At 37.7% G+C, this 25,230-nt stretch overlaps 1 protein-coding gene across 1 annotated transcript in view; it reads left to right on the forward strand.

Moving 5' to 3' along the window:
* The window catches only part of asap2a (ArfGAP with SH3 domain, ankyrin repeat and PH domain 2a), a 195,080-nt gene that overhangs the window by 131,108 nt on the left and 38,742 nt on the right, over positions 1–25,230 (forward strand). Inside the window, exons 12-17 of the mRNA XM_072561420.1 lie at positions 2,591–2,678; positions 3,453–3,501; positions 12,158–12,324; positions 19,762–19,895; positions 23,062–23,156; positions 24,874–25,063. Coding sequence (XP_072417521.1) covers positions 2,591–2,678; positions 3,453–3,501; positions 12,158–12,324; positions 19,762–19,895; positions 23,062–23,156; positions 24,874–25,063 — 723 coding nt within the window. The remainder of the gene's footprint in view (positions 1–2,590; positions 2,679–3,452; positions 3,502–12,157; positions 12,325–19,761; positions 19,896–23,061; positions 23,157–24,873; positions 25,064–25,230) is intronic.

The following is a 25,230-nucleotide window of genomic DNA, read 5'->3' on the forward strand; positions in this document are numbered from 1 at the left end:
GGATATGTTGGACTGAAGGATCTTTGCCCATGCTGTATATCTCCATGACTCTGTGATTTCCACACACAGCCAACAATATCACGGTGGGTCAGTGGTTAGCACTGCTGCCTCACAGCGCCACGGTCCCAGATTCGATTCCAGCCTTGGGTAACTGTCTGTATGGAGTTTGCACATTCTCCCTGTGTCTGCGTGGGGGCATTCCTGTTTCCTCCCATAGTCCAAAGATGTGCAGGTCAGGTGAATTGGCCATGCTAAATTGTCCGTAGTGTTAGGTGCATTAGTCAGAGGGAAATGGGTTTGGGTGGGTTACTCTTCGAAGGGTCGGTGTGGACTTGTTGGGCCGAAGGGCCTGTTTCCACACTGTAAGGAATCTAATCTAATGTAATCTCTCAGACTTTGGATGCAAAAAAATTCAGTCCTGACAAAATTTAAACTGCTGGTGGCGATGGGGGAAACCAAAGGACCATCATAATCAGAATTTAAACTTTTTGTTTGCATCCGGAAAGATCAGATCACTGTAAAGGATGACACGTTATTATGGGCAACAAGAATGATTGTCCCGAGCAAAGGTGACTGCCAGATACTGGCTGCACTCTACCAGGGACATCGAGGGGTTTTCAAAATGAAGATGTTGGCAAGATGTTATGTCTGGTGGCAGGATTGGATGCAGGCATGGCCACATTGGTGCAGGAATGGCCCTGCATTGATTAGAGGTATGGTAAACTTGAGGTCAGGTCCAGAGACATAGAAATACCAGGTAGTTGCAATGGTCCTGAATAAGTACAAGGATTATAGAAAGCTGCAAACTCTCAAAATGCAGAAGCACAACATGCCTGGCTCCTTGATAGCTTTTCCAACAGTTCTGGAACCAGGCAGTGAAAATACCTCCAATCTGAAATGGACATTTGTTGAGGTGCTACCGTGCATTACATGTAACCTATAGAGGAAGCAGAGTTGAAGGAACCTGAACCGGTTTTAAAATGCCCCAGGAGGAGCTACAAAAAAAGCACCAGCTTATGTCCTCAGATTCAGAGGGGCAGAAATGTGGTGAGTGTAATGAGGTCAGCCAAGTAGACGTCAGAATTTTAATTCCCTGATTAATCTGGTCCATACAGGGAGCCATGGCTGTCAGCTAAAGACAAGAGTGTCAGGGGTTCTGTTCACTCTGACAGCTGGCTGTGAAGAAGCTGGATCAGTGTGAAGGGCTCTCTGCGAAAATAAAGACTGACTTGGTGACAGGATACCAGCCTTTGTGGAATTATTTCAGTTACCACTGTTAATATGTTAGCAGCTATGTTCCTCCAAGCACAGAAGATGTCAGACGAGAGTTGTTCATCATGTCCTGCTGTTTCTAGGGGTTGCTTTTGCACTTCATAACTTGCTCAATTGAATCATTTAAATATTTAAAAATTGCAACACTGAGTGGAAATTTTTAAACCTTACTTTCTAAGTGGAATCTGGGAGTATAGACCAATAAATATGTCCCTCCTTGTTGATTATCAACCTGACCAGAACATCAAAATGCGAGGTTGCAGTTGAACTACTGGTTACAGTGCCATGGATGACAGATCTATTAGCTACTTGCTTTGTTGAGAATATTTTCAGACAACTGGTCTTTCCAGATTTCCGATTTCCAGATTGTAATGTAATACATAGGAATATTTTTAATTTATACAATTACGAAAGTCAATAAATATTAGACATAGTAAAACTTAAACAAAAACAGGACATCACTGGGAAAACTCATCAGGTTTGGCAGTATCTGTGGAGAGAAAGTAGAGTGAGGGTTTCAGGTCCATTTTGAAAAAGGGTCACTCAACCTGAAAAACTTTTGTTTCTGATTTCCAGAATCTACAGTTTTTTGTTTTTGTACAGTAAACATTAATATTGGAAATGGAGTGTGTATTCACAATGCAAATATGGCACTGTGATCCATCTGCATACATGCAGTTGTACTGGTAATGTCACAGCAGCTTCTATTTTCTGCCCATGTAAACTTTGACTCAAAATCTCTAAAGTTACAAAATGAATGTTAAGAGATTTTGTCTTAAATGATTACTTAACGCCACATTCTTTCAGATGTTAAGAATGCAATTGTTTCAAAAGGTTAACACTGTACAACTGCACACTTGCATTAATTTTACTTCAAAGACAGAAAGATAAATTATTCACAGATAACTGCCAGAAACGGATAACTCGGCCATTAAGAAAATAGAAAATGTTGCCCTTGCATATATTCAACATTGAATGTAGTCAAAAGTAAATAATTATCATGCTGCTGAAATCAAATTTGCCCTGATGCAAGCCAACTGAATGAAATAATAAGATAGCAGAGCATTGAAGGCTATTCACATGCTTGTGTCTGTGCAAATACCTTTGGCTTCTTTTGTGCTAATTCTAGGGGCAGAGCTGGCTGACCTGGCAACTCTGAACTAGATTTCAACCTCCAAAGTGTTACTTGTGTGTGTAACTCAAACCCCACTTGTTGACTAAATGTTTAGTACGAGAAACTCGACTTTTACATGAACATGCCCAGTATTAGTACTCGTCCTAATAAAATTGGTATCAATCATTTTTGCTTTCCTTGTAGGTTAACAGACCACCAGCAAAGCTTAATCTACTCACGTGTCAGGTGAAAGCAAATCCAGAGGAGAAGAAATGTTTTGATCTCATATCGCGTAAGTTTTTAAACTTAACCGAGTATTTGTACATCAGGTGCAAGGAAAATATTTATATAGGTGGAACTTGATTTAAAGGATGTTCACAAAAATAAAACTGTTCAGAAAATAATGGGAATCATAAATGTACATATTTTGGCTACAAATTAAGAGTTAAGACATTTATGTATTAGTTAATTGAAGACGTTTATGCTTGAATATTAACTACGTATTTTACCAACCTAAAAAGCATGAAAACCTTGACCTAGAAACCCTAGCTGATCTCCCAAAGTAATAGCCATTCAGTGTTGAAGTCTAGTAAAATATTCAGACAAAACAGGCTTGAAAATCAAGACATAATTCACCAAAACAATTGAGTGAGTCGGTGACCACAAAGATGAGGAAGTACCAGGCGGTGGAACCAGAAAGTGGATGGGATAAGTGGGCTGAAGGTGTGGGTGAATTTGGAGATGGGAAGACACTAATGGAAGTTGACCTGGATGGGAGATGGATATGTCAGAAAATGGGGTAACATTTGAGAGGTTTTCTACATTAATGTTATTAATAAGTGCTAGTGCTTCAGAGAAGTGTCAAATAATTTTATAATGAAGAATTTCCATAAAACTGAATTGATCCAATATTTTCTGCATCCAGTATTCTTTAGAATTTACTTTTAATCTAAATTCCATCTTTTAGAACTCAAAACTGCATATAAGAGTGAATTTCTGATCTGCAATACTTCACTTCTAGTAGTTTTAATTTGAAATTTGCCTTATGTTTTTTGTTAACGTACAGATGACAGAACATACCATTTTCAAGTGGATGATGAACAGGAATGCCAAGTGTAAGTTTTTAAAACCGGTGATGTAACATGCTTAATTGCTTTAGAAGACTTGCTTCATACCAAAGGCTCCAGCAAAGAATTATTTCTTTTGTGGAAACAAAATAGACTACTGTGGGTTGGATTTTATACATTGATTGGTGCCTCACCCTGGCTTAAAACTATGTGTTGAGCTTATCTACATTTGGCTGGCTCATCCGGAGCTGATTTTCTTTTGGCTATCAACCTAAAAATGGCAGGCACTACTTGGAAGTGTGTTGAGACAATTTCCACTGAGACATTTGAAAGGGAATTGGATGCTTGTTTGAATAGAAATACTGTGCAAGGAAATGGGGAAAAGAACTGGAAATTAGCAGTCGGTAATAATTGTTTAAAGACTCTTGCAAGCATGATGGACAGAATGGCTGTGCCCTGTGCCATTATTCTTCTGTGATCCTTCGATTTAGTTAGTTGGTTCAGACTAGATTTCTTTCATACGAGAGGAAGATCCTGCCTCAAGCAGGACAAATCCAATCTGACCAATTACCACCCCATCAATTCACTCTTGATAATCAGTAAGATGATGGAAAGGGTTATCAACAGTGCTATCAAATAGCACTTCATAGCAAACCCAACCCCCGGCCCCAAGGCCAGGTGAATGTGACCTACATGGTAAAATAAAAGTGGAGACGTTGTAGTGATGGGCACAGCAGTGCTATCTGGACGCCTGATTTTATGCTCCCTTCCGTTTTCACATACACTGCTTACCACCTTGTGGTGTTGTACCAACTTGTATTGAGATGTTGCATTATCAGTTAAGGTATGAATTATACTGTAATATGTACAAATTAGTTTGATCTGAAAAAAAAATCAAGGTGGCTAGGCCCAAATCTAGTAATTAAATAGTTGAAGGCTGGGTTTATTATGCTAAAAATTGTTTTTTGTGGTTTGCCTGACATCAAAAGTGGAGGGAGCTACTCATTCTGGAAATTCCACAATTATTTCAAATTCATTTTATTGGGACGACCACCTCTCTATAATCTGTATTTGTGGCCTGGGTTCAAAACAAGTTAACATACAGTGTGAGCAAGTACAAAAATGGAACTGAGCAAGAAGTGAGGAAAAACTTTCTTTCCATGTAATTATTTCGTCCTTCCCAGCTGATTGTATTTTTAAATTCAACTGTCCTTTAAGTATGATCAGCAACCACGAAGTATAACTATTGGGGCAACTACTAGGTTGGAAAGATAAACCTAGTAGTTGCAGGCCAGTCAGTTTAACATCTTTAGGGAAGCTTCTAAAAACAGTTATCCGGGATAGAATTAATAGTAATACAAGAAAAGGTTGGTTCTTTAGGAAGTGTCAGCATGGGTTTCTGAAGGGAAAATCATTTTTACCTTGCTGACGTAACAGAGGCTGAATGATGATGATACTGTTGATATACTGTGCATGAACTTTCAGAAGGTGTTTGGTACAATGCCACACAACGGACCTGTTAGCAATGTTATAGATCATAGAATAAATGGCTTAGTAGCAATGTAGATTCAAAATTTACTAACAATAGTGGTCAATGGGTACTGTTCAAGGTGGAGGATAGTTTGTCGTGGAGTTCCCAATGAGTCTACTGGGTCCCTTGCTTTTACAGATTGATGTGAATGATCTTGATCTAGGTGTAAAGGTGATAATGTCAACATTTATAGAGTCATAGAGATGTACAGCATGGAAACAGACCCTTCGCTCCAACCTGTCCATGCCGACCAGCTATCCCAACCCAATCTAGTCCCACCTACCAGCACCCGGCCCATATCCCTCCAGACCCTTCCTATTCATATACCCATCCAAATGCCTCTTAAATGTTGCAATTGTACCAGCCTGCACCACATCCTGTGGCAGCTCATTCCATACACGTACCACCCTCTGCATGAAAAAGTTGCCCCTTAGGTCTCTTTTATATCTTTCCCCTCTCACCCTAAACTTATGGCCTCTACTTCTGGACACCCCGACCCCAGGGAAAAGACTTTGTCTATTTATCCTATCCATGCCCCTCATAATTTTGTTAACCCATTTGCGAATTTAATGAAATTTGGAAGAAGTGTCCACTGTGACGAGCTCAGTATGGAACTCCAAAAGGATGAAGACAAGTTGGTAGACAAGTTGGTGGAATGGGCAGATAGGTGGCAGATGAGTTTCAATGCAGAGAAGTATGCGATGATTCCTTTTGATAAGAAGAAAATCAGTGTAAAACATGGTACAGTTTGAAGGTGCAAAAGAATCCTGGTATACATTGGCACAGATGTGGGAAGTGGATAGGTGGAGAGAGCAGCAAACATACGGTATCCTATTTCATAAATAGGGACAAAACTACAAGAGTAAAGAGGTGATATTGAACTTGTATAAGACTCTAGTTAGATCTCGGCTGGAATATTGAGTACAGTTCTGGGCACCAAATTTTAGGAACAACGAGAGTGCGTTGGGGAGAGTGTAAAAGTAATATACAAGAGTGGTTCTAGGGTTGATGAGCCTCAGCTATTAAGATCATTTGAAGTTGGAAGTGTTCTTCTTGGAGAGAAGAAAGCTCAGAGGAGATATGATGCAGTTTTCACAATCATGTGTGCAGTGAGTAGATAGGGAAAGCTATTCTCTCTTGTTAAAGGAACAAGAGGGCACAGATTTAAAGTGATTTGCAAAAGAAGGAAGGTGATACAAGGAAAACATTTTCACTTAGCAAATAGTTAGGTTATGGTATGCATTAGATGGAAATGTGGTGAAGGAAATTCAATTGAGGGCATTGGATAGTTATTCAACTAAAATAGTGGGCGAGTACGTGAGAACAAAGGAGATCATCACGAGGTAATGATGCTCATTTGCCAACCCAGTGTAGCCACGATGGACTGAATCGCCTCCTTCTGCACTGTTAAGATTTCTGTGATTCTAGTAAGGGAGCATTGTTTAATTAAGTTTGTTGTTCTACGGTGAAACTGCTGTGAAGTCTCCCTGGCACATTACAAAACTAGATTAAATTATTGCCAAAGATCGGCTTTGCACAACGTTTTAAGTAGAACTTTACTGGCAACTTGGGAGTTTATTTATGGTTTAAAATGATCACAGAAGAAGTTAAAAAAAAAAGCAGTGCTGGTTGAATGGCAAGTATGTACTCAGCTGTTGTTTCTAGCTACCACAGTCTGCTGGTGTAATAGTGGTGTTCATAGTTCAGAAATATTATTGAGCAAAGTTCAGCTGTTCGATTTTGTACATATTTTTGTGTTAATTTCATTTCTCATTGAATTAAAGAAAATGACTCCAATTGAGAAATTCACTTGCAAGCAGTTTTTGAACAGAGATTTGGTATTACTCATTAATTTGCTCTTAACTTTGAGTAATTTTAATTTTATATAACCCATTGATAATTAATGCTATGCAATGAATTACTAAGAATGACATAGCTACATTTACTTGTATGATCTAAAATTATATATTGGAACAGTAGAAAATGAAATTGGGGCTACTGATCAAATATTTTGAAATTGTTATGGAGCAGGCCAGATCCTCTCAAAACATTTCAAGAAAGTAGCCCACATCCTAACTTTGCTAGTTGTTATAAGCAGGTATAGCGCGGACATTCCAGGTGTAATGCAGTTGGTCAAACCACTTACTTTTAAACAATGCAGAATTTATTTACAAGATTACCAAATGAAATACAAACCAAAGAGAACAGAATACAGAATAACTTAACCTATTTGAAAATTTAACAGATAACTGAAAACCAAACACTTGTACAATCCCCATAAACACCCCTTGACACAAAAGTTAAAATCAAACACGGTCTGACAAGAGAGAGAAGTCACAGAGAGGTGGCAGCATGGAACACCCTCTTCCATGTAGCTGTTTCTTGATCAGCAGCCTCAAAACTACAATGACTTTTTCAGTGAATAGCCAGACTGCCAAAAACCAAATCCAACCAGAGAAAAGCTAAGCTGGGAGAACTGGCCACTGCCCTTTCATTGTACAAGTGGTTTTTTTTAAACTTAAAAGCCTTTTGCCTGAGGCAGTATCTGTTGGCCATAATCAAATTGACCCTAAAACTCATTCAACTTAGACTTTCCAGAGTCTGTCCTTTAGGACCTCTCTGGGGGAAAAAAAAAGGTCAAGGACAACAGAAACTTGTTAAAGGAGCAGTATCATCACAAAGTATATTGCATTTTATTTTTAATCTTCATTTATCTTTTGGCATTTTAGCTAATCACTAGAATGAAAGGTTTCCTGACTCTTTATATAATCCAGTGTTTAGCTAATCCAAAAGCACCAAGGTTTGATGCCACATTTGTACTGAGTCAGCTAAGTTCAGGTGAGTTAGTAGTGGTACTCTATGATTAGCTTCAAGTCGTTTGTGGTAGGAAGATGCAAACTGTTATGAAGATGGGGTGTACTGTACCTTTAAGAGAGTTAAAAACTAGCAATGACAGCACCAAATGTTCTCAATCAGAAACAATGTAACATTTGGTTCAGAACAGATAGCACTGGCTAAATTGCTATGAGACAAAAAAAATTTGATTTGGGTCAATCAGTTTAAATTATACCCTGAAAATACCAAATTCCAATCAAGTTTGAATTGAGTATATTGACAATCTTAAAAACCAATGACACAACCTGATGCTTTGGGTGTATAAGACCAGGGAAAATTGAACAGTTGATAGGAGACCTGGCAAGCCAACATGTAGAGACCTCCAGAAAAATAGCTTTCTTAAAGGTACCTTCATCGATCAGTAACCTGTGAAACAGAATCCCCACGAAGAAGACAGGAATACAGAAAAAAAACAGAAAGTTGCCACTTTTTGAGATAAGAAGCTTTGTTTTATAATTCTTAATCATGAGTTTTATTGGACTAATATTATAGAGGGAAAGGTAAATGATAGGTTAGAGGAAGGTGTTGGAAACAGTTGTTAGTTAATTATTCTCTGTTATACTTTAAGAAATAAAGTTGTTAATTTTTACTTTAAATAGGCCTTGAATTTTCACAGATTACTGCACGGGATATTTTCTGTGTTGCTGATTTTAAATTAGCAGAGGGGTTTACCCCGTGTCATAACAAAACTGACAAGATTCCTGAATCTTAGTTGCCAAATCAATTGCCAACTTGGTTGCCAGTGCAGATGGACATTGGATGAATAAAGAATTAGACTTTTTCTCTCAACATGGCCTTCACAAAAACAAAAGAGGAGTTATTTTTTACATGAACCATAATTTTACTCGTCCAGTTGACTTGCATTTACACTGCTTTTTGACAAAATGTTGTCAGTGTTGTTTAGTGTTGTCACTAGATGGCAGTGATTAACAAAACAATGGAGATTAGCATTTTGTTGAAAGGAAGACCTAAGATGGCATGTATATTAAAAGTTTCACAAGTTATAATGTGAGTAATTTAAAGAAATGGAATTCCACAGGGTTGACAGTAACAGCTTTGTGTGCTTACATTATGTTCCAATTTATTAGTTTAGAAATAAAGCGCAAGATGACAGGAAGAAAAAATACAATGAAATCATAAATCCCACAAGGAGTTACTTGGTCTGGAAACACCTGCACAAAAAAAGCCGATTAATCTATTGACATTATTTAACAATAATATGAAGGAGAAACACGGATCAACAGTATCATAATATGTACTAGATGGAATAAAAAGATATATTTCCCTCATACCAAATTTAAAGACAATATCAAATACAACCTACAGTAAAAATCCAATGGGACTTGAGCTGCTATGTTCAGAAGCCAAAAAAAAGATCGTGAGAAAAATGAGCTATAAATATATAAACATGATTGATCAGGTGTGCCCAAGAACTCTGTGGGAAGCTAGAGAAGTGATTGCTGGGCCTCTTGTTGAGATATTTGTATCATTGATAGTCACAGGTGAGGTGCTGGAAGACTGGAGGTTGGCAAAAGTGGTGCCACTGTTTAAGAAGGGTGGTAAGGACAAGCCAGGGAACTATAGACCAGTGAGCCTGACCTCCGTGGTGGGCAAGTTGTTGGAGGGAATACTGAGGATCCGGATGTACGTGTATTTGGAAAGGCAAGGACTGATTAGGGATAGTCAACATGGCTTTGTGTGTGGGAAATCATGTCTCGCAAACTTGATTGAGTGTTTCGAAGAAGTAACAAAGAAGATTGATGAGGGCAGAGCAGTAGATGTGATCTATATGGACTTCAGTAAGGCGTTCGACAAGGTTCCCCATGGGAGACTGGTTAGCAAGGTTAGATCTCATGGAATACAGGGAGAACTAGCCATTTGGATACAGAACTGATCCAAATGTGGAAGACAGAGGGTGGTGGTGGAGGGTTTTTCAGACTGGAGGCCTGTGACTAGTGGAGTGCCACAATGATCAGTGCTGGGCCCTCTACGTTTTGTCATTTACATAAATGATTTGGATGCGAGCATAAGAGGTACAGTTAGTAAGTTTGCAGATGACACCAAAATTGGAGGTGTAGTGGACAGCGGAGAGGGTTACCTCAGATTATAACATGATCTAGACCAGATAGGCCAATCGGCTGAGAAGTGGCAGATGGAGTTTAATTCAGATAAATGTGAGGTGCTGCATTTTGGGAAAGCAAATCTTAGCAGGACTTATATACTTAATGGTAAGGTCCTAGGGAGTGTTGCTGAACAAAGAGACCTTGGAGTGCAGGTTCATTGCTCCTTGAAAGTGGAGTCACAGGTGGATACGATAGTGAAGAAGGCATTTTACTGCTTTCCTTTATTGGTCAGAGTATTGAATACAGGAGTTGGGAGGTCAGGTTGCAGCTGTGCAGGACATTGGTTAAGGCCACTGTTGGAATATTGCGTGCAATTCTGGTCTCCTTCCTATCGGAAAGATGTTCTGAAACTTGAAAGGGATCAGAAAAGATTTACAAGGATGTTGCCAGGCTTGGAGGATTTAAGCTATAGGGAGAGCTTGAACAGGCTGGGGCTGTTTTCCCTGGAGCATCGGAGGCTGAGGGGTGACCTTATAGAGGTTTACAAAATTATGAGGGGCATGGATAGGATAAATGGGCAAAGTCTTTTCCCTGGGATCAGGGAGTCCAGAACTAGAGGGCATAGGTTTAGGGTGAGAGGGGAAAGATCTAAAAGTGACCTAAGGGGTAACTTTTTCACACAGAGGATGATACGGGTATGGAATGAGCTGCCAGAGGAAGTGGTGGAGACTGGTACAATTGCAACATTTAAAAGGTATTTGGATGGGTATATGAATAGGAAGGGTTTGGAGGGATATTGGTTGGGTGCTGGCAGGTGGAACTAGATTGGGTTGGGATATCTGGTCAGCATGGATGGGTTGGAACAAAGGGTCTTTTTCCAGGCTGTACATCTGTATGACTCTATGATTACCAAACAACAGGAAAAATTAATGCAGTGATCCAGAACTGATAAAACTTGTGAATATTTCTGCAGACAGGGAACTGTAATTCTGTAATTAATTCTTAAAATACGCTGACCCAGAATATCAGAATACTTCAAAGTCCCAATTCATATTCCACCAAAGGGTAAAAGATATATCCATCTTGTAAATGGACCTGCATAAGGGATGAAAAAGTGCAAATAAAATCCCAAAATCTCATTGGTCGTTGCACTGAGTTAAGTAACTAATACTAAACATAAATCCAGATGGACCATACGGACATAAGGGGTTTGACTCAACCATAACAATATGCAGTGAAAATACTGACCAACATCCATAATATAATAGAAGATCACTTTCAAGCACTAGGCTAACGTTTGAATATTCTTATGCCTGATGGTGAAATTTGCATTTGGTAAGAAAAATCTGGAATTAAAAGAATAGCTAGCCTAATGGCAACTATGTAACCACTGCCAATTGTCACAAAACCCATCTGGTTCACATGTCCTTTAGGAAAGGCCATCTGCCATCCTTACCCAGTCTGGCCCACGTGTGATGATCGTCTCTTAACTGCCTTCTGGGCAATTAGGAATGGACAGTAAATGCAGGTTTAGCCCCTGACACTTACATTCCATGAATGAATAAAAAAAACTTAGTAAGTTTATTAAACTGTGGAAGCTGATGTGTTCTTTAGGGAAAATGTTGCAAATAGTCAGACTTGATGCTAACAATTCCATTAACTTTAGTTTCTCCAAAATTTGTTTTGGATAGCGAATTAACTGTTAGCAGTGTAGTAGAATTCACGTTATCTGTTTCAAGATATTGTATTAATCTTTCAGAGTGTTATTGGCATTTGAATAAAGTGATAAATACGTAACAGGTGGTGTGTGCCTCATAACCCCACAATTTCTTTTTAACTGGTCTCTAGCTCTGTTCTATATGTGGGCTTATTCACTTCCTATTACCCATCCTTCCCCGATATTGAGAATTCCACTTCAGGCTAAGGCTTGCAAAGAACATTGTTCAAATCTTCATAAGCAAATATGAGAGAATGCTTGAATCACCTTCAACAGCATCCAAGGTGAGAAAGGTGAAAAATGGTGAAAAGAAATATTAAGCATGATGTAGGAATTGGAAACATGTAGCACTTCAAAGTGCTTGAGATTTGAGTTGCATATCAAAATCTCTCTAGAGGACGCAAGTACAGCGTTTTTTGTTGACAACATAATCTTGTATAGAAATACTTCCATTTCACTTCCATATATTTGAAATATAACTTACCTTCCATTCTTTAGTTGGATGTCCGTTTTGCAGAACAGTAAAGAAGAAGCTTTAAACAATGCTTTCAAGGGAGACAATAACGCGGGAGAAAACAATATTGTCCAAGAATTAACAAAAGCGATTATTTTAGAGGTGCAGAGGATGACTGGAAATGATGTTTGCTGTGATTGCGGAGCACCAGGTAATTTGTATTAATAATTTAATGGTGATTAACAGGATTGTTGTATCAAGGGAGTCAGTTCTCAATTATTAATAACTCCCAAGCTAATAATCTGGGAAATGTGGATTCAACTTCTATCAAGACAGATGGTAAAATTTGAATTTGATAAAAATCTGGAATCAAAAATACAAGCCAATGGCAACCATATAACTACTGTTGATTGTTGTAACAACCCACCTGGTTGATGAATGTCTTTCATGGAATGAAATCTACTGGCCTAGTCTACACGTGACTCCAGATCTATAGTCGTGTGGTTGATTTTAACTGCCCTCTGGACAATTAGGGATGGACAATAAATAACCAGTGACACCCAGATCCCATGAGCAGAAAAAATATTTCTGATTAAATTCCATATTTGGTTAACTACACAATTTAAGCTACTGACTTTAGTAATGTTACAAGGGAGATGAATTTTAAAATAAAAATCTAATTAGCATTTTGCATCAAAACAAATACCTCCAGATATCTACATTTAAGAGGATTCATGGAGACAGGATACATGCACAATATTCAATGCAAAAATTTGAAATTTCTTAAGTTTTCTTTATGACAGTTTTATTTTGAACTTTTGAGAGCATGCGATTTCCACGTATTTCTTGGAACATAGCTAAAGTTTATGAAATCATGAAGGGTATAGATAATGTTAATAGCAAGGATCTTTTTCCTAGAGTGGGGAAATTCAAAACTAAGGGGCATATTTTTAAGGTGAGAGGAGAAAGTTTTAAAAAGGACAGAAAGAGCAATATTTTTGATAGTGGTTCAGTTGTGGAATGAACTGCCAGAGGAAGTGGTGGATGCAGATACAGTTACAACATTTAAAGAGATTTTGGATAAATACATAAATACAAAAGGTTTGGAGGGATGTCAGCAAAATGCAGGCATGTGGACTAGTTTAGTTTGGGAATATGGTCAGTGTGGACTAGTTAGATTGAAGGGTCTATTTCTATGCTGTATAAGTCAATAATTCCTTATATTCTAATCAACTGTGTTTGGCATTTTACCGAAGTTCGTACCAGAAAAATACTTCCTTGTTTAAATTAATTGAAACAAATGCTGCCCTGTTGCCATATTAATTACTCCCAAGATGATGAATTAGTATCTTTGTGGTACTCTTGAAATCTTATGTTGTAGTATCTGTTGTAATATCTGAAGTGTCAGCATTTATTTTTCTCTCTCACAACTAGACCTTGGGCAGCCAGTGCTAAATAGATTTTTAGCCACATTGTACAATAAGTTTACCTTGCCAAATTGAAATTTAGAGACCATTTAATAGTTACTGTTATTACCTGTGCCTGAGTAGTTTTCAGTGAGATTCTTGGTAATAATTGTGAAGCTTTCAAATAGTCAGACCGTTATATGTTCAATGGCACATAATATCCTCAAAGACCTTCCCATGGAGCATTAATTTCTGAGACAAAACAACTAAAGTACCTTCAGGGGTTTTCATTTTCAAAATAACTATGTACTAGCCATAAATACTCCTCTTTGCTCATTTCATCTCAGGTGATTGTACCTAGGTGACTGAAGGAAATTATTGACGGTCACCAAAACCAGAAAGCATGTTCGTTGTGAAAATGTATTTCAGTATAAATGGATAGACTAAATTCTTGGTTAGGATTCACTCATAATCCAAGGTCAATTGACTTAACGACTGCAGCTGATCAAGTTTAAACATAAATAATACTAATATATGCAAGGTACTGGAGGGTAGCCAATAGAAAAAGAAGAGTGAATTTTCTATTTTAATGGGGGAAGAGTGTGTTCTGGTTATTGTATTGCTGGGTTCTTGAGAGCCCAGATCGTTCATATTTTCAAGAGCAATTATCCAGAATTGCTATAACCTACGGTATAATTTTCTTTTTGCAAACTCTCAAAGAATGTGAAGGATTTCACTGTACGTGAACAGGATTTTAAGTATTTACTTGCAAGTGTTTGTGTATCTGGGAGTAGACCATTCAGTACAATCATGACTGACCAAACACTTCTGTTCAACCATCCCATTAACCCTGTACAGCACTGGTAATCAGAAATCTTGCAGCCTCAACCTTCAACATGCTCAAAAACTGAGTTTCTACAGCCCTCTGTGGTAAAGAATTCCAAACGTTCACAACCATCTGAGTAAAACAAAAAATCCTCCTTAACTTGACTTAGATGGCATCCAGTTTTATTTTTAAATTGATGCTAGTCTCCTAACCAGGGGACATACCTTATCTGCATCAACCATGTCTATCCTTTTAGGTATTTTGTAAGTTTGAATGCGATCACTTCTCATTCATTGAAACTCTAGAGAATACAAACCTCTTTTGCCTAGATGTAAATTTTCTATTGGAAGGTTTGAAAGGAATCAACTGGAATTGTGAGAACGTTGGATAAGGGTGAAGTGAGCATGTAATAAAACTGTCATTTCACCTAAGATTATTTCACACACCCCCATCTCATGAAAAACATTTATAGTTGAAAGAAGTTTAAATACTGTCCTGTCAGATGCTTGGCTAAGGGACGAAAGCGAGAGGAAAGGTAAATTAGTGGGAACTGAGCCTAAAATAAACGTATTCTCTATTTATACAAGTTACTTAATGAACACCAAATGAGTAATTCAGAAGTTGGATAATGTGAAACTCAAGGCATGGAAACAATGAAGAAAAGTTGCGATGGTTGCAAAATGATGTAGTCCAGATTTCCTGTACATATGCTGTTCCTTTGTTCCTTCATCTGAACTCTTGGCATTGTTTTCAAATGTATGCTGATGATGCCTCGCTCTCTCTACCTCATCATTATCTCCTTGCTCTCCTCCATTGTTGCTAAATTGTCAGCTTGTTAATCTGACATTCTGCACAGGATAAACAGAAGTTTTTTCTGATTTAAATTTTGGGATGACTAAAGCCTTTATTTTCAGTTCCTATACCAAATTCTGATTTCTGGATACAGACTCCATCCTTCTCTCTAGCAAAGTCTGAGATTAAGCCAGTCTGTTCACAAAGTTTTGCGTTTGATATGAAATTGAATTTATACCATCTCTTAAGACTCCCATTTTTGCCTTTGTGAGATCATCCAACTGCCTTAGATCTTCACTACTGAATCTTATTCGTGCTTCATTACCTCGAGACTTCATTCCAACACACTCTGGCTAGTCTTCCATTTTCGACCCATTTGAGAACCTCCAAAGCTCTTTGTCTTCACCCGTGCCATGTCTCATTCCCTTATCATCCAAACTACTTCCAAATCTGTAATGTCTTTCAGCCCGACAGCCTTTCAAGTTATTTGCACTCCCCTACACATGATAGGTCCAAAACTTGAAACTCCCTTTCTCATAGCACTGTGGGTATGTCTGCACCACACAGTCTGTAGGGATTCAAGGAGACAACTCGCTATCACCTTCTCAAGGCAGGTTTCGAGGTGGGTTGTAAATGCTGGCCTAGCCAGTGATAACCACATTTTGTGAATACATATTAAATAAATGAAAATTGGCATTGAATTTAAAAACAAGAAAGTTAATAGTTACGTTAATTGGATGGTAGTCAAATATTTATGATTGCTATGGAAAGAAAAGTTGCAAAAATAACAATACAGCTGTTTCCCCCCCCCCCCCCCCCCCCCCCCCCCCCCCCATATCTGCGGGTGAGCCGTTCCAAGACCTACCACGGATGGTTGGGAACCCTATTATTTAAATGGGAAGTGTACGTCCCTGGCAGCCCTCTGGATTTATTTCTGGAATGTTCTATGTAATATTTTCAGGCCGCAGATAACCGAATTCTCAGATATGGTGGTTCTACTGTACACTAGAATTTTATCTGGAAAAATGTTATTGTCGACATTCCCCTAATGCAGTGCATAAGACGGAGAGGACATGCTCAAGAAACTGATTTCTTTTAATGCATACACACATGACCACAGGCAATGCAAGAATTGGGCCATGCATGGCAAAGAGAAATTAGAGTGAAATGAGCTCCTAGAAAAGAAAGATCGTAAAAATTAGTGGGAGAGGAAATGTCAATGGCGTAAAGTTAATTTGTTTTTAGATTTGAATGTAAGTATTCGTCTGTAGAACTGGTTTGGGCAAGATGGCCCAAATAGCCTCTTCCATTAATTCCAATATCCTCAGAATGTTTTATTGCATAAACGTTATATTATTGTTACGTAACATCCAGAGAAAAAAAAGTAAGCTTGATTCTTTCATTACAGATATTTACACAATTATGTCTTAATTGTAAATTTAAAATGTTAAAAGGAACCTTCAACAGAAACCAGCCTTCAGAAATGAATTTAAACATTGGAAAGGGTTATAAGAGAAAGGATTTATAATTATCTAGAAAGGAATAATTTGACTAGAGATAGTCAACACGGCTTTGTGAAGGGTAAGTCATGCCTCACAAACCTTATTGAGTTCTTTAAGAAAGTGATCAAATAGGTGGATGAGGGTAAGCGGTTGATATGGTGTATATGGATTTCAGTAAGGTGTTTGATAAGGTTCCCCATGGTAGGCTATTGCACAAAATACAGAGGCATGGGATTGAGGGTGATTTAGCAGTTTGGATTGGAATTGGCCTGCTGAAAGAAGACAGAGGGTGGTGGTTGATGGGAAATGTTCATCCTGGAGTTCACTTACTGGTGGCATACTGCAAGGATCTGTTTTGGGTCCACTGCTGTTTGTCATTTTTATAAACGACCTGGATGAGGGCAAGGAGGGTGTGTGTTAGTAAATTTGCGGATAATATGAAGGTCGGTAGAGTTGGGGATAGTGCAAAAGGATGTTATAGGTTTCAGAGAACATGGATAAGCAGCAAAGCTGAGCTGTGGGGTGGCCAATGCAGTTTAATGCGGAAAAGCGTGAGATGATTCACTTTGGAATGAGCAAAAGGAATAAAGAGTAGTGGGCTAATGGTAAGATTATTGGTAATGTAGATGAGCAGAGAGATCTCGGTGTCCATGTACATAGATCCCTGAAAGTTGCCACCCAGATTGATAGGGTTGTTAAGAAGGCATATGATGTGTTAGCTTTTATTGGTAGAGGGGTTGAGTTTCACAACCATGAGGTCATGCTGTAGCTGTACAAAACTCTGGTGTGGCCATACTTGGAGTATTGCACCTAGTTCTGGTCACCACATTATAGGAAGGATGTGGAAGCTTTGGAAAGGTCAGAGGAGATTTATTAGGATGTTGCCTGGTATAGAGGGAAAGGCTGAGGGACCTGAGGCTGTTTTTGTTGGAGAGAAGGAGGTTGAGAGGTGACTTATTGAGACATACACAATAATCAGACAATTAGGTAGGGTGGACTTTGAGAGCCTTTTTCCTTGGATGGTGATGGCTAGCATGAGGGAACATAACTTTAAATTGAGGAGTGATAGATAAAGGACAGATGTCAGAGGTAGTTTCTTTATTCAGAGTAGTAGGGGCGTGGAATGCACTACCTGCAATAGTAGTAGATTTACCAACCTTAAGGGCGTTTAAATGGTCATTGGATAGTCAAATGGATGTAAATGGAATTGTGTAGCATAGATGAGCTTCAGATTGGTTTCACAGGTCGGTGCAACATCGAGGACTGAAGGGCCTGTACATGCTGTAATGTTCTTTGTTCTGTGATTGATTAGAAACATAGCATTACAAAATATTGTAATAAAATTGTCAAAAGGGAAAAATCTTAAACTATCTATAGGAAAGTCATAGAATGTTAGACTAAATCTACTATTTTGAAAAATAATTGCAGTATGACCAGTTTTGATGCAGTCTGCATCAAAGTAAGGTAAAAGTAAAGTTGCCAAAGTCCAACCAGACCAAAGGGCTGCTAGGTCATTAAATAGGTGGTAGTTTAATCTAACACCTTGGGTGAGGAGAGAGGTTGAGAACGAAAGTCCTTCATAGTAACCCAAGCCAGTGCTGGAATTGAAACAACACTGTTGGCATTACTCTTTATCACAAACCCAGGTGTCCAGCCAAATCAGCTAACTGACTCCAATATTTGAATTTGTAAAATGCTATCCAATAAATATGTGGGAAGTAGTAGACAGAATTCTATTATGATGCACTTACATCATGAGATGGAGGGCATGATTTACTTGTTCATAATTTTATTTTGTTTGCAGCAACAAAATATTACCAGTTTTTCTTTTGATGCTATGTGTACAGGGAGTTATCTGTCAGCCCCCTTGGGACCCCCACCCACATTCCTGATGAAGGGCTTGTGCCCGAAACGTTGACTCTTCCTGTTCCTCAGATGCTGGCTGGCCAGCTGTGCTTTTCTAGCGCCACACATTCTAATTCTGATCTCCAGCATCTGCATTCCTCACTTTCTCCTGTACAGGAAGTTATGTTGGTTAGAACACTTGGCTTTGTGAAGTGCAATATAATCTTTTAATGTTGCCAGGCAGATTAGTTCATGTATTGTGTCATCCTAAAGAAGGCACCTCTAACAATGGTTTTATACCCTCAATATTCACAGAATTATTGTGATGTAGAAGGTGGTTATTCAGCTCCTCATGCCTACACTGGCTGTAATACCTAGTCTAGCTCTGTTATTCTCGGATCAGTTGCCTGTCTTTTCCTCATACCTCTGCACACCATTGCTATCCAACAAACCATTGAGTGCCCTTTTGAATGGCTCAATTGAACCTATCTCCTCCACATTTCCAGTGCATTGCTGACTACTTACTATACAATTTATTTTTCTTTTTTTCTCATCGTTCTTGTTTCATATATACATCTCTTCAAATCTGATCTCTTTCTTGTTTCTTTTACAAGTGGAAACGGCTTCACCCTATCTGCTTTATCCAGCCCACTGCTGATTTTGAAAACTTCAGTCAGAGCTCAGCCGTCTTCTCTCCAGGGAAAATGGTCCCAATTATCTATCCTTGTTGCTGAAATTATTCATACCTGAGAATATTAGATATTCAAACTTTATTTACTACTCTCTCCACTTATCCTGCCACCTTCAATGATCTGAGCACATTTATATCCAGGTGCCTCTGTTCCTGCACCCCTTTTCAAAATGTAAACCTATTTTGTATTGTCATTGTTATTCTGACCAACATGCATCACTTCACATCGTGCCATGTCTTGAATTCCATATCCGGCATGAGGTACAAGCCTACAACATTTAGATATTAAAATAAAAAATATAACCAAAGGAGTTGGGCAATCAGATCGATTAGGCATTCTAAGTAGATATACATAGCTTCATATAAGACAAGATATTTCATTGGGAATTAAATCTGTTTCTGTTTGTCTTGCAAAAGCACCTAATTATTTATGTTGAAAATCAGTTTGTTGTTTTGGATCAGCAGTTTCAAATTGATTGGGATTTAAAGTCTGCTTAAGTTTTCTGCCTTATTATAAGGGATGTGTAAGATTGTACAAATAGCATTTGTGCTGTTTTGAAATTAACTAATACATTTTATTTAACAGACCCTACGTGGCTATCTACTAATCTGGGAATTCTAACCTGCATTGAATGCTCTGGAATTCATAGAGAGCTGGGAGTTCACTACTCTAGAATACAGTCTCTTACATTAGATGTATTAGGGACATCAGAACTCTTGGTAAGTCTCTCTTCAATTAGGACTTTTCCTTTAATTCAATTTTTGGAGCATATTGGAGTAATAGTCAACATAATTTGCCATACCACATAAATAAAAATGAAGAATTGTGAATCCTGGAAATCTGAAACATAAGCTGAATGGGCTGGAGAAAGTTGACAGGTTTACCTGCTGAGTTTCTCCATGTTCTGTTTTGTTACTGTTCCACATCTTTTGTAGGTTAGTTGCAGTATAAGTAGCAATGACTAAAAACTGAAGACAGATCTCCAATTTATGTATCAATTGTATGGCCTGGAAAGATAAGATGGAAAAATAGGTGAAGCTATATCAGTAGGGATATCAAAGGTTATACACACAGTGTAAAAGCAAAAGGGAATTTAAACTGGTAAATAATTTAACCATCAAAGTGGGCACATTTCACATTTTTATATTAAAAAATGTTTTGTGGAAGAACTGTGCTGATACAATTCTAACTGTGAACATAATTGGAGGTGTTTTTTAATCTGTGAGGGACAAGGACTAATGTTGAGTAAAGAAGCAGAGAATGATTAAACTCCTACTTCTGCTTTTTCATGCAGGCAAGATGGGGTGTGGGTGGCCACCAAACAATTCCCAAGAGAGTGGGTTATTATTAAAATATTTTAAGCAGTGTGTTTCTCCATTTTTACTCCATCTTGATTTTCCAGTACATTAAGGCTAGGATGCCTAGGCTTCAGTAATTCTAGCAGGTAAAAAGGGGTGTGAAGGTCTGGATTCATGAGCTGTATGCCTTTATTCCACTGCTTATATGCTTTAGAGAGCAGAAATTTTTACTTCTTCAAGTAAACGTGTCTCTCAATGGATGCTGCCAATCCTCTTAAACTCAAACCAAACTGCCGAATGATCCCACCCTCAGATTATTCGATTCTCCCGTCCTTTGAGATGATGTCAAAATTACATTGTTAACCCCAGGCGCCGCTATCCCGATGGCATCCAATTTGCCAAAGGGCTATACATAGAATTAGTGTTAACTGTGATATCAGTGTGAACTGTATATTGAATGTGATAATATTCTTAGCTTGTTTGTGGCATCATGTTAAACGTCAGACTTGAAGCCTAATCAATCTGCCAGAGATTAAGCCACTTTGTTTTTAAGGAAGGGGCATTAATCTTCTGAGAATAATTTGAACAAATACTTTACCAGCAACAAAGAAGAATAATACTACAATTGTTACCAAACTCTTTATTGCTGTTGTAGATTAACAAGATAAATGCATGAAGCCAATCTTTGGATAACTTTGAATTTTTCCATTCAGCAGTGAAGTGTTGTAGATAGTTAATCACTACATCCACATCCACAATCTTTTGGTAATTCACTTGTTCAAGCCTACTGAATTTGATCTGGTGACAGCCTGTGATGACATTAAAGTCACCAAGAGGACTTTTCAAAACATTCTTTGGCTAATTACAAAGCAATTTAAGTAGATCATAAAATTGATCTTCTACCAACTTACTTGCTTCCACAATATGTGAATAAGTAATCACTACATTAATTTAGTGAGAGGAATCCTAGCTTTAAGAAACAATTGTGATAGTGGAGCATAGGTTAACATTATAGATTTGTAGAAATTGTTGGAAAAGCTCAATAAGGCTGGCAGCATTTGTGGAGAGAAATCAGAATTGATGTTTCAGGTCGAAGTCAGTTCTGAGGAAAGATCATTCAACCTGAAACGTTAACTCTGATTTCTCTCCACAGTTGCTACCAGACCTGCTGAGCTTTTTATTTATGATTTACAGCTTCCGTGATTCTTTTCGTTTATAGTATGGATTTGTATCTTGGTAAAGGTAATCAAGATTCCACATTCGTTTCTGAATCCATCTGATACACTGTACAAGTATGACACATTGTTCTTTGCTGCTCCTTCAGGTTATATCCATCTAACTTGTATAGCAAGCAAAATACAAGTACACTATTTCATTGAAAGGCAAAGAGCTACACCAAAGTCAGTCCTATTAGGCACATTGAATGCACATATGAAGACATGTCCCTAGGTGACTTTTATGTTAGGTGATGTGAAATAATGTCAGTAGATAGTTGCTTAATGGGGATAGGGACTTGGGAGTCGTAGTTCAGGATTCTCATAAAGTTAGCGTACAGTTTGGAAGACAAATGCAATGTTGGCATTAATTTCGAGATGGCTAGAAAACAAGAGCATCGTTGCACTGCTGAAGCCATGTAAGGCTGTTTGGTATATTGTGAACAGTTTGGACCCCTTATCTAAGGAAAGATGAACTGGCATTGGAGGGGCTCCTGAGAAGTTTTGCAAGAATGATTCTGGGAGAAAGGGCTTGTCATAGGAGCACTTGAGCATTCTGGCTCTGTACTCAATGGAGTTTAGAAGGATGAGACGGTTTGTTAGAAATTTATATTATTTGATACTGAGAGACCTAGATTAAAAGTGAACACAATTGAATGAGTCTGCTCCACCAGTGGGCTGATGGCCTGATTCTGTTCCTACATCATGTGGTTTATGGTTGAATTCATCAATAGGCTAAATGTTTCACAGTCAATTTGTCATGCTTGGTTGTTGTAGGCTGTTAGCCATCAATGCTAAGGATGCTCAGTTCTTTTAAATCTTTGGTGGGCTAGTCTCTGGATGCAAAGTGAGTATTAACTACCTCAAGCTTGATAAGAATTTTCTCTGTAGGATATACACTTGATTCACATAACCTTAAACTTGATTCTGAAGTGGCTTAGTTGGGCACTCATTCTTTGTATAGGTTTTCATGCAATTAAAATCTTTATCGCAAAATTTAAGGTGGTGCCTCATCCACATCAGCTAAAGTTGGCCAATAAAAGCCAGCATCATCAGTGATGACCCTATATCAAGGAAGCACTAATACTTTTTGATCTAATATCATGGTAATAAACTTAAAAAGGAAATCATCCACCCGCAGTTCCACCTATAAGGTATTACTGACGCTGTTAGTCTATGTGACAGGTTCACAAATGTCTTTTATTATATGTTTAGCCTATTGGAAATTATCGGTGCATTTTGGAATTAAATCTTATGGTCCATTCAGTAATGCATTTTGAGATTAAATCTTGCAAACCATTCAGCAATTTTATTATATAATAGATTGGCTAAATGTATTAAGGTCTATTGGGAGAATTGTTTTTTTTTGACAGCTAGCCAAGAACATTGGCAATGCAGCATTGAATGAGATCATGGAAGCTAATTTACCTTTGGATGAAATTGCCAAACCTAATCCTAACAGTGACATGTAAGTACACACAATTCATTTTGCAGTTCATGGGGAAAAAGCAAAGTACGTTTGATTCTACAAAGTCAGCAAGGTTTTCTGTTCATACTTTTTCAAGAGTATGTTATTAATATCATTTGTGTTTTCCTTTCTTTATTTTCCCCCCAAGGTGGCTAACTCTATAAAATAGATATGGAAAACTCACTAGTCTATTTTATTTGAGAATGATATTCTTTTATCATTTATTTGCTATATTTTCATCTGTTAATGTTTTTCAAAAAATTGGGATCATGTTATGGATATGTTTCTCACTTAAAATGAACTTTGCATGCAGGAGATTACAGTTTGGATGGTGAAGGGAACATTGCAAATCAAGCTTTATTCATACTTGTCCAAATAAGTTAAAAATAGAGTTGTAGTTGATATTAGTCTTTTTTATATTAACTAAATATGCCAATTTTCTATATGTGACTACAGGTGGTATCAGGTGGCATGGTAGCTCAGTGGTTAATACTGCTGCCTCACAGTGCCAGGGACCCAGGTTCAATTACACCGTTGGGCAACTGTACCTGGTTCATACATTTCCCCATGTTGGCATGGGTTTGCTCCAGTTTCCCCCCTCAGTCCAAAGATGTGCAAGTTAGGGGGATTGGCCATGCTAAATTGCCCATAGTGTGCTATCTAGATGAACTAGCTATCGGAAATGCAGGATTATAGAGTAGTTGGGTAGGTCTAGGTGAGATTCTCTTCGGAGAGTCGGTGTGGACTCAATGGTCCGAATGGCCTGCTTCCACACTCGAGGGATTCTATGATATGAATTCAAAATTAAATTTGACGGATCATTTAGAATTTAAATTTTCAAGTAGGATTTCAATAAAATTTTAACTACTTGAGTTTAGCGATTTAAACACATGCAATCATAGTACTTGTATAATTTAGTATTCTGATTTTATAAAATGTTTAACTAATTATTAAGATCTCAATGTTAAATGCACCATTTCTTCTGAATCTGAATTTTTTTTGGCAATTGTTATTAATGAGCTTTACGTTTATGCTCTGTACTTTGCATTTTGATTAGTTGACAAATGATCATTTCCTGATTTTTTTTTTTACATTTTCTGTTTATTTAAATAGATTGCTCATAATTTTTTTAGCATCACCACATCTTTAACTCCTAAACTTAAATTTTGTTTCTGAAAGCCTCTTCGACTAAAAATAGTTTAACTCTCTGTGCTTTGTTTGAATAGAGTCTCTAATGCACTACTACTGCTGTGGTCTCTTATGTGTCTGCATTATTTGTGCCTTCACCTTCAATGGCTAGCTGTTTCACTACATCTTAAACTCTATAATTCCATTCGTAACCTTTTTTGTCTTTCTTCTTTCTCCTTTAAGTAACTCTATTAAAATGTATTTTTTCGACCAAGATTTTGGTCATCTGTTCTAGCTTCTCCTGGTTTCCTAGTTTTAAAAGTATTTAACCTTCCTATGAAGCATATTATTCAAGTCACTAAATTAATGCATGATATTAGTATTTTTCATCGGCCAAATAATTACACTCGGTTCATTTATTTAAGGAGCCTACTTTATTTATTTTAACAACTGAAGATAAGTCCAATCTTGAATACTTTGATTATATGGGAATTTTATTCAACAGTTTATTAAATACTGAATAAATCTATCTCACACATTTGTCATTGATATTAAACAAGGCTTAGATGTTGAGAATTTTTTTTTACAGGGTTGCACGAAAGGACTACATTACTGCTAAATATATAGAACGGAAATTTTCAAGGAAAAAGTGTATTGACAATGCAGCCAAACTTAGCTGTCTATGTGATGCAATCAAGTCAAGAGACATCTTCACATTAATTCAGGTGTATGCTGATGGTGTAGATCTCACTGATCCAATTCCTTTGGCAAATGGACATGTAAGATTAATATTTTAAAGTATCATTATTTTCAACTTTATTTAAAATATCATTATTTCTAACTTTATTTAAAAAGTGGAAAGCATGCTTGCTTGAATGAGAAATTTGAAATAGTTCAGTTCAGAGGAAATATATGGAACCATGCATAGATAAATACTAAGCTAACA

The sequence above is a fragment of the Chiloscyllium punctatum genome, chromosome 3 (assembly GCF_047496795.1).
Source record: "Chiloscyllium punctatum isolate Juve2018m chromosome 3, sChiPun1.3, whole genome shotgun sequence".
Lineage (NCBI taxonomy): Eukaryota > Metazoa > Chordata > Chondrichthyes > Orectolobiformes > Hemiscylliidae > Chiloscyllium > Chiloscyllium punctatum.